Source organism: Anolis sagrei, chromosome 6 (assembly GCF_037176765.1).
Source record: "Anolis sagrei isolate rAnoSag1 chromosome 6, rAnoSag1.mat, whole genome shotgun sequence".
NCBI lineage: Eukaryota > Metazoa > Chordata > Lepidosauria > Squamata > Dactyloidae > Anolis > Anolis sagrei.
In genome coordinates, this window is record NC_090026.1 from 30273230 (window position 1) to 30283955 (window position 10726).

The 10726-nt window shown below is 43.3% G+C and overlaps 1 protein-coding gene across 1 annotated transcript; it reads left to right on the forward strand.

The window, feature by feature from the left end:
- Positions 1 to 1241: 1241 nt before the first annotated feature.
- Positions 1242 to 9527, forward strand: SOST (sclerostin). Its single transcript, XM_060780802.2, has 2 exons — positions 1242 to 1539; positions 7424 to 9527. Exons 1-2 carry the CDS (start codon positions 1317 to 1319, stop codon positions 7843 to 7845), a joined length of 645 nt encoding a protein of 214 aa, XP_060636785.2. The 5' UTR covers positions 1242 to 1316; the 3' UTR covers positions 7846 to 9527.
- The last annotated feature ends 1199 nt before the right edge of the window (positions 9528 to 10726 follow it).

Genomic DNA, 10726 nt, shown 5'->3' on the forward strand with positions numbered 1-10726 from the left:
TTCCAGGTGTGGTCTAACCAAAGCAGAATAGAGGGGTAGCATTACTTCCCTGGACCTAGACACTATACTCCTATTGATGCAGGCCAAAATCCCATTGGCTTTTTTTGCCGCCACATCACATTGTTGGCTCATGTTTAACTTGTTGTCCATGAGGACTCCATCTTTTTCACACGTACTGCTCTCGAGCCAGTCTTTGCTTCTTCCAGTTCAAAGCAGATGTTGTTCATTCGTTCAGTCGTTTCCAACTCTTTGTGACTTCATGGACCAGCCCACGCCAGAGCTCCCTGTTGGTTGCCACGACCTCCAGCTCCTTCAAGGTCAATCCAGTCACTTCAAGGATACCATCCATCCCTCTTGCCCTTGGTTGGCCCCTCTTCCTTTTTCCTTCCATTTTCCCCAGCATAATTGTCTTCTCTAAGCTTTCCTTTCTTCTCATGATGTGGCCAAAGTACTTCATGTTGGCCTCTACTATCCTTCCCTCCAATGAGTAGTCAGGCTTTATTTCTTGAAGTATGGACTGGTTGGATCTTCTCGCTGTCCAAGGCACTCTCAGCACTTTCCTCTAACACCACAGTTCAAAAGCATCTATCTTCCTTTGCTCAGCCTTCCCTATGGTCCAGTTCTCACATCCGTAGGTTACTATGGGGAATACCATTGCTTTGACTATGCGGATCTTGATTGCCAGTGTGATGTCTCTACTCTTCACTATTTTATCAAGATTGGTCATTGCTCTCCTCCCATTGCTCTCCTCCCACGGCGCTCCATGCAGTCATGCTGGCCACATGACCTTGGAGGTGTCTACGGACAACGCTGGCTCTTCGGCTTAGAAATGGAGATGAGCACCACACCCCAGAATTAGACATGACTGGACTTAATGTCATGGGACTACCTTTACCTTTACTCCTCCCAAGAAGTAAGAGTCTCCTGATTTCCTGGCTGCAGTCTGCATCTGCAGTAATCTTTGCACCTAGAAATACAGTCTGTCACTGCCTCCACGTTTTTTCCCTCTATTTCAAAGCAGATAGTGTGTGATTTTCTGCCTTGATATTCTGGGATATAGGGCTGTGTGGAAGGGCTCTTGGAGTGCCTCTGAAAAGAAACTACTTGGGAGAAGTGCCCACAACAAAAACAAACATGGTACACAAGTCCTCCAGATGGCCCCGCCCACTTTCTGCCTGGCCCCGCCCACTCTCGCCTCATTGGCCAGCTGGGTTCCAAGGCAGAATTTAAAAAGGGGAGCTGGCCGGGGAGTCTCCTAAGCGTGGCATCCCGAGGGAAAGGGGAAGATCCAAGAGGCGAGCTGATCCCTTTGCACCATGCAGGCCTCCCGGGCTGTTTGCTCGCTCTGCCTCTTCTTCCAAGCCCTCCTGCCTTCCGGGCGAGGCTGGCAAGTGCTGAAAAACGACGCCACGGAGCTCGTCCCGGACTTCCAGGAGAATACAGAGGAGCCCACCTATGCCCAGCAGCAGGACAACGAGACCATGAACAACCGGGCGCAGCAAGGCGAGAGGATCCCCCAGGTTTCCCTGAACAGGATGGGTAAGAGAAGAGGGATGCCTCTTTCTCCCTTCATTCTCTCTTTCCCCCTTCTTTGTGAAGACCACAGCTCAGGCATGGCCAACTTGAGCCCTCCAGGGGTTTTGGACTTCAAGTCCCACCATTCCTAACAGCCTCAGGCCCTTTCCTTTCCCCCCTCAGCCGCTTAAGCGGCTGAGGGGGGAAAGGAAGGGGCCTGAGGCTGTTAGGAATGGTGGGAGTTGAAGTCCAAAACCCTTGGAGGGCTCAAGTTGGCCCATGCTTGCTATAGCTCATAATCCCCCAATTTGGTGCCTAGTCTCCCATCTTCCTCTTTTCCCAGGTGAGTGATAAGCACCCTGGTTAGGGATTGGATTTATTTTCTTCCGCACTCAGATGAGTTTGCTTTTGGAACTATAATGCCCACCATTCCCCTTACAATGAAGTCAGAATCATAAAGATCTCATGGGCCATCCAGTCCAACCCCCTGACAAGAAGCAGGAACATTGCATTCAAAGCACCCCCGACAGATGGCCATCCAGCCTCTGTTTAAAAGCTTCCAAAGAAGGAGACTCCATCACACTCCTGGGCAAAGAGTTCCACTGCTGAACAGCTCTCACAGTCAGGAAGTTCTTCCTAATGTTCAAGTGGAATGTCCTTTCCTCTAATTTGAATCCACTGCACCAAATCCTAGTCTCCAGGGCAGTTCCAGGCTCAGTCCCACAGCCACCTTTTATCATCCTTGGTTAGACCACACCTGGAATCACGTTGTATCCAATTTTGGGCACCACAGTTGAAGGGAGATGTTGACAAGCTGTAATATGTCCAGAGGAGGGCAACTAAAATGATCAAGGGTCTGGAGAACAAGCCCTATGAGGAGCAGCTTAAAGAGCTGGGCATGTTTAGCCTGCAGAAGAGAAGGCTGAGAGGAGACATGATAGCCATGTATAAATATGTGAGAGGAAGTCACAAGGAGAAGGGAGCAAGCTTATTTTCTGCTGCCCTGGAGACTAGGACATGGAACAATGGCTTCAAACTACAAGAAAGGAGATTCCATCTGAATATTAGGAAGAACTTCCTGACTGTAAGAGCTGTTCAGCAGTGGAACTCTCTGACCTGGAGTGTGATGGAGGCTCCTTCTTTGGAGGCTTTTAAACAGAGGCTGGATGCCATCTGTTGGGTGTGTTTTGAATGCAATTTTCCTGCTTCTTGGCAAGGGGTTGGACTGGATGGCCCATGAGGTCTCTTCCAACTCTATGATTCCAAGATTCCCAACCTTTTTTTTTTTTAACAGGGATCACTTATTTATTTATTTAAAACTTTTATATTCCTTTCTTCTCCCCACAAAGGGGACTCAGGGCGGAGCACAACATATAAATGGCGAACATTCAATGCCAAAACATACTAGACTATACACATACAAGAACATTGAAATCTCTTATCTTGATGTTAAAATTCTCTATTTAAAACTGACTCAAACAACCATATCGAATTTGGTTGGCATACTAAGAGTTCCTCTCACTGCTTCATTGCACAGCCCCAAAGGCTCAGTCCCACAGCCACCTTTTTAGCATCCTTCTAAAGGACAAGAGGGAGGGGGCTGACCTAATCTCATTAGGAAAGGAGTTCCATAGCCAAGGGCAATCACTGAGAAGGCCCTCTCTCTCGTCCCTCCCAATCGTACCTGAGAAAGTGGCGGGGCGGAAAGCAGGGCCTTCCCAGAAGATTGTAATCTCCATGATGGTTCATAGAGGGAGATGCATTTGGTCAAGTGGTCTTGGTCAAAGTGGTCTCTGGTCAAGCTGCAAAACTTGCTGACCAGAAAGTTAAACTGCTAATCTTGACCAGAGACCACTTGACCAGTGACCACTTCAACTAGGAACCACTTTCCAACATTACTACCAAAATGGTTACAAATCTGTTTTTTGTCAACTTTAGATTCAGTTTGGTTATTTGGGGTGCTGAATCAGAAATTTGCATTGGACAGACCACATCAGCTGTAGTTTCTGATCCAGAACATATGCCATCCAGTAGTCGCCATCTGTTCACTCACAGAAAACAATATTTAGTAATCTAGAGCTGATGTGGTAGTAGTAATCTTTCATGGGTAGTCAAGTTTCTCCCTTTCCAACATCCCCGTTGCCTCGACACTATAAGAGGGTCCTGTGAGACGTCTTGCTCTCATTGCCGTGTGGTTTCAAGGCAATGGTGTAGTAATGGTGAGGCTACGGACCATATTTTCATTTTTGCAGACCACTGGTAGTCCATGAACCACAAGTTGGGAAGCACTACTCCAGTGCAGCAGAAAACAAGCCTTCTCCCTCTTTCTTATGACATCCTTTCACATATGTATACATGGTAAACATACTACACCTTCCAGAATTTTGATACGACAGCTTCCAGAATCCCCCTTATATTGAGCAAGGTAAGTCAGAGGTATGCTGCTTTAATTCTAGCCTTCTTCCTCTTTTCTCCAGTGGGTAATGGACGCCTAGTTACGTTCTGAATGTATTTTATTCAGTGCTCAGACAAGTTTCCTTTTGAGATTACAGCTCCCAAACTTACCCTTACATTAAACAAGGTGAGAAGTATTATGCCATAGCCCTATCCAGTCCTCCCTCATCATGGGGTGTGTGATGGTCACCTTATTGGATTCAGTTCCGTTTATTCAAAACTTGAATGAGAGTGTTTTTGAGACAGCAGCTCCCATAATTCCCCTTATATGGAACAAGATATATAAAGAGGAGGATTATGGGAACTGTAGCCTCAAAATGAAAGTAATCTGACTTCTAAATAAAACAAATTTGATGCCCAACCTGTTGAATTAATGCAGTTTGGCACTACTTAAACAGTCGTGGCTCAAGTAGGAGATTTATTTATTTATTTATTGTGTCATGAGCGAACCAAACAGTTGTATTGCATTAAAAAATCCCCACCAAGTTTGCAAACTTGGCATTTTATTAAATGCCCTTTGACCAGTAGCTGGCCACTTGGGGTGCCTCGTGTTGCTATAAGAAGGTCCTCCATTGTGCATGTGACAGGACTCAGACTGCATTGTAATAGGTGGTCTGTGGTTTGCTCTTCTCCACACGTGCAAGTCGTGGATTCCACTTTGCAGCCCCATTTCTTCAGGTTGGCTCTGCATCTTGTGCCAGAATGCAGTCTGTTCAGTGCCTTCCAGGCTGCCCAGTTTTTTGTGTGGCCAGGAGAGAGTCTCTCATTTGGTATCAGCCATTAATTGAGGTTCTGGGTTTTAGCTTGCCACTTTTGGACTCTCACTTGCTGAGCAAACCAAACAGCTGTATTACATTAAAAAAACAAAACAAAAAACCCACAGAGTTTGCAAACTTGGCATCCGAGAAGATGTAGTTTGGTGACACATCAGCACTATTAGGCAGAGAAGACTAAAGACTTTACAAAATTACAGCTGTCGGGATTCCATAGCATTCAGCCATAACAGTTAAAGTAGGGTCAAACTGTATTAATTCTGCAGTGTAAATGCACCCTTAGGCCCCCTTCCACACAGCTGAATAAAATACCACATTATTTGCTTTGAGCTGGAACATATGGCAGTGTGGACTCAGACAACCCAGTTAAAAGCAGATATTGTAAGACTTTCTGCCTTGATATTCTGGGTTATATAGCTGTGTGGAAGGACCCTTAGTCTTTCCTTTCTCTCTTAGGTGTGAGATTGGAACCTGGATACGTATTACATTTGTTTTATTCAGCACTCACAGGAGTTTGTTTTTTAGTCTACCACTTCCAGAATCTCCCAGCCAACGTGTGACTATGGTGGCTGGAATAAAATGATTGTTTTAATTCACAAAGCAAACTTGTCCAAGCTGTGGTTTTGCTAGCCAGTTACATTTGCCTCAGAACACTTGAACAGTGCTCATCCCCACCTTTACTATCACAACAACAGTATGAGATAGATCAAAGTGAGATAAAGAGACTGGTTCAAGGTCATCTAGTGAGCTTCACATTGAGTAGGAGCTTGAATTTAGTCAAGCTCAAGTCCCAGTTCAACACTTTAAGCACCGTATTACATTGTATAGTCTGAACACAAGAAATTATTGGAAAGGAAAGGGACTTTTCTAGCTGTAGTTTAGAACATGCCTAAAAGATCTCCCTAAACCCATTCAGATGATCAGTCCAAACAGATCAATGTTTCCCGCACTGGTCTTCCTACCAGAAGGCAATGAATCTGTTCCAGGTTCACTGGAGCTATCCAAGGTCCTGAAACCTATTGCTGAGATGGGTTCAACATTGGGGGCTTCTTTTAAAGTTTGGACTAGACACTATCCTTGTTTCCAGATATTCATTGGTAGTGGTGATTCTGGAATGTATCTCCAGCAGATATGGAAAGCATACTGTATTGAATGTGAACAACCCCACACCCTCCAGATGGGTGAGGGTGCAGCTCCCATCATCCTCATGTGAAGCCTTTTTGTGTAAAGGCATAAAGGATAGCCTTCCTTGAGAATAGACATCTGTATGATCTGATGGTAGAAATCACAGGAGAAGGGACACTCATCAAATTTAGCAAGCTATCTCTTATTAGTACTCTGTTTTGTGTTTTGTCACATGGACAAGCTGAGGGCTCATTGAAAAAGCACTTAACCTTCCTGAAATTAATTCCCACAATGGTTTGGAATGTTCCTTATCAGGACCATATTGTGGCTTCCTTCCATGGCCAGAAGTGTTTTCTGTTTAGAGATAAACAAATGTGTTTCTTAGTCTGGGTTCTAGCCAACCTGAGCCTTTCTGCCACTAGAACTTTAGTTTTGACCTTTAATATGAAGAGACAAGAGCTTTAGCACTTTTAGAAGACAACATCATAAGTGTTAAATCACATTTGGGTGTATAGGTGGCCATCCATGACCCTCTAAGCTTCTCCAAGCACGTCTGGTAGACTTGCAGCATGACTGGAACTTGACTGCCTATATCTGCCATATCAATGGTTGGAAACAAAATAATGTAATTATTCCAGCAATTAGTCATCCTATACTATAGTGAACTTCTTCTCCAAATGCAGATTAGTATCCCAAATTGATGCCATCTATTCCATATATAGTAAGGAAGCGTTACCCTAAAAGGAGTGTGTGGATGAAAATACGTGTAAAAGTAGGTCAAGACAAGATTAAACATCCTCAATAGGTATCAAATGCTGACAGCTGACAGAAAAGAGAAGGAGATGGGATGGAGTATCCTGAAAAATTGCATGTCTGACTATTTGAATTCTGGATTTTTGTTGATTCAGCTCCACACTATGGCAAGTTTGTTGAAGTCCCACTTTTATCACTGAGAGGGAAACGCTATAACTGAGCTATGATTTTTGTGTATATACATTTGGCAAGTGCCTTGTGTGCCTTAAGAACAATCTTAACGTTATTTATTTCATTATAATCTGTGATGGTGTGATCTCTAGGGCCATACAGTTGATTAATACTTTAAATCAGGCATGGGTAAACATCAGTCCTCCAGGTATTTTTGACTTCATCTCCCACAATTCCTAACATCATACCAGCTGTAGGATGTTACCGATGGTGCAATGGGTTATACCTTTGTGCCCGCAGGACCTCTGACCAAAAGGTCGACAGTTTGAATCTGGGGAGTGGAGTGAGCTCCTGTCTGTTGGCTCTAGCTCCCCATGTGGGGACATGAGAAAAGCCCCCCACAGGATGGTAACACATATGGGTGTCTTTGAGCAATGTCCTTGCAGACGGCCAATTGTCTCACACCAGAAGTGAGCAGTTTCTCAAGCTGACACGAGAAAAAGACTGTCTGTTAGGAATTGTGGGAGTAGAGGTCCAAAACACCTGGAAGGTCAAAGTTTGCCCATGCCTGCTTTAGATACAGATTACTCTGATGCCAATGTGTTTATAGTGGCAAATGTCTCATTTTGCAGAACCGTTGGAATTCAGCTGCCGGGAAGTGTATTCCACCCGCTACGTCACCGAAGGTCTGTGCCGCAGCATCAAGCCAATCAGGGAGCTGGTATGTTCTGGCCAATGCCTCCCTGCCCATCTTCTCCCAAATTCAATTGGCAAAGGCAAATGGTGGCGGCAGAACGCCCTGGATTACCGCTGCATCCCTGCCCACAGCCGCTCCCAGCGCGTCCAGCTCACCTGCCCCAATGAGGACATGCGGACAATCAAGATCCGGAGCATCACTGCTTGCAAGTGCAAACGGTACACACGCTACCACAACCGTTCCCAGCTCAAGGACTTCAGCAAAGAGACTGCCCGGCCTCAAAAGAACAAAAAGTTACGCTTCTCCAGAACCAGGGGCAGTAAGGCCCATCAGCCAGAGCTTGAGAACTCCTACTAGTGGAGGATTGGTTTGAATGAAGCCCAGCCAAGATGTGGAGAGAATTTATTTTTGTCTGATTGCCATGGGACTGATTGCGAGGATGGGTGGCCATAGCCACCACAATAGCTATCTTGTGCCAAAAGGGAAGTCAGATCTGATATAGCTAAAAGCTATCAGACTCTCCTTGAGTTATCCAGGGAGAGAGAAAGATGGAGTCAGGAGGAGAAAGAAAGAATGGAATTGGATCAGAGAAAGAAGCTGTTATCAGCCTGAAAGAGGAAAGTTGTTCACAGGTTAGGAAAGGTTGGTTGAATCATAAGCTAAAGAAAGGCCTTCTGTTCTCCAAGTTTTCCTTGTCTTTCCTTGATTTGGCCAAGGATTGGCATCTCTCTGCAGAAGCAAACATACATCAGTTTAGGAAAATGTGATATTTCCAAGGACATGTGTTCACCTGCATGCATCGCCATTGCTGCCTTTTATGCATTCATCTCTCTCGAGCTGTCTATAAATCAGTGCATGGAAAGCATACTTTTTTGGACTATAACTTAGAGAATATTCCAGCCAGCATAGCTATGCTGGCTGGGGCATGCTGGGAGTTATAGGCCAGATTTTGTCAATGACTTAGTTTTGGTATTCATGCATTGACTCTTGCTGTTTTGCTGTATTATGCTTGAGCTATATGCAAGTTGGTTTCCTCTTCTTGGGGAAAGTCTATGCAATGTGTCAACTGTGGAAGTAAAGAGGGTTTTTTTTGTAATCCAACTATAACATATAGAGCCATATTGTCCAGATGTTTTGTACAAATGCATATACATTTTCTAATAGCATTTTTGTGGCATGTCGTATCTGGTAACAAATCTTGAAAAGTCTTTGGTAGGAACAGTACAGGACATGCAGGTTTACTGAGTACCAAATGAATGGCACAACAATGAGATGAGTATATAGGTGTATGTACATATTTCCTCGCATTGGTGTGAAAGTGAAAGTATGTTCAGGGCTGATAAGAAGGAATGGCATTATAGGGTACTTATCAGAGTCCATTAGCAGCGTGCTCAATACTGATATTTTCCCTTTTGTGTCATAGGAAACAAGCAAGTCAAATTACTGGTTCATTTTAGGGATGGAAGTAATATTTGAAAAACATTTTAACAAAGAAAAATGGTTTCCCGGCTATTGGGAAACATTGATATTGCTGTATTGTTGGAGGCTTTCATGGCCAGAATCACTGGGTCATTGTATGTTTTTTGGGATGTATGGCCATGTTCTAGAAGCGTTCCCTTCTGAAGTTTTGCTTACATCTATTTCAGGTATCCTCAGAGGTTGTGAGGTCTGACCTCACAACCACTGAGGATGCCTGCCAACCTCTGAGGATGCTTGCCATAGATGCAGGTGAAACGTCAGGAGAGAATGCTTCTAGAACATGGCCATACAGCCTGAAAAAACGACAACAACCCAGTGATATTGCTGTTTGGGATTTATTCTGCATGAAAAACATGTGTGGGATTTTTGTCACATCAGATTTCATTTTATGTCCAGGGTACAGGAGTCGTACTGTATAAAGTCTCTTATTATAATTCCAGGAATCACTAGTTCTACTATTACCCTTTCTCTTCACCTCTCTTCTTTCTTTCTCAGTTCCACACTTCTTTTTCTTCATCTCCCTATATCCACACTCTTTTCTAAAAAGATCTAGTCCACACAATTGCAAATTATTGGGGCGGGGGGTGGGGGTGGGGGTAGAAACAGGGAAATTACCAGAAAGGGACCAAAATTCCTTGGCTTGAGAAAAACAGGTTTCTGGATACAATGATGATGAACTGCATGTACAGAAGCTGACTGTATGGGGGTTAGTTTTTAATTCATGCAGTGTTTACCAAGAGTTGCCTCCATACTTACCTATGTTGTCATTTGAACCTTAATCTGATGTCAGCATTTTTAAAAAATGTTTAGTTTGATATCAATCTAATATCATTCAGTAGTGTATGGCTTGTCTGTTTTGGTTTATCTTTTTATGTCTACAGTAGAGTCTTACTTATCTAACATAAACAGACTGACAAACGTTGGATAAGTGAAAATGTTGGATAATAAGGAGAGATGAATTAAAAGCCTATTAAATGTCAAATTACATTATGATTTTACAAATTAAGCACCAAAACATCATGTTTTACAACAAATTGATAGAAAAGGCAGTCCAATAGAAATTACTGTATTTGTGACATTAGTACCCAAACATTGCAGTGTATTGAAACTGCTGTGGATCTGGGCGGGAGGCAAACTACGTTGGATAATACAGAATGTTGGATGAACAAAAGTTGGATAAACAAGACTCTACTGTATCTGTTTCAGAGAGTTGAAATGTTTTTCTACCCTTATGTAGTTTCTAAAATCCCTTTATAAAGCACATTAGTTTTTTCTAAGTGCTGTGTAACAGCAAATAATACTAAAATATTATTTATTTCCATTGTGTTGTTGTTTTGATCCCTGTAAATGTTTGCGAGCAAGGGAATTTACATATAGATTATTGTCCAGAAGTCAATTTTACTGCATTCAGTAGACATTACTCCCTGTATGTTGGAATCAGACTTAGTCATGATAAACAAAGCCATCTCTATGGAATTAATATATGGGTCCTTCAGATGTTGTGAGACTACAGCTCCCATCACTCCTAGCTAGCATAGTGATCTAAAAGACCATGCATTACCTAGACCCTGGTCTAAGTTATTATGACTAAGAGGGCATTTGGATCACACAGTTATCAATATTTCATCCCATTTTAATTATCAGGGTTCTATCCAAAAGAATCCTGGATTTTGTAGTTTGATGAGACACTATGAATTATTTACTAAGAAATGATATGCTCTCTAGTGAGTACAGCATCAGATCTCTCTAGAAAGGAATT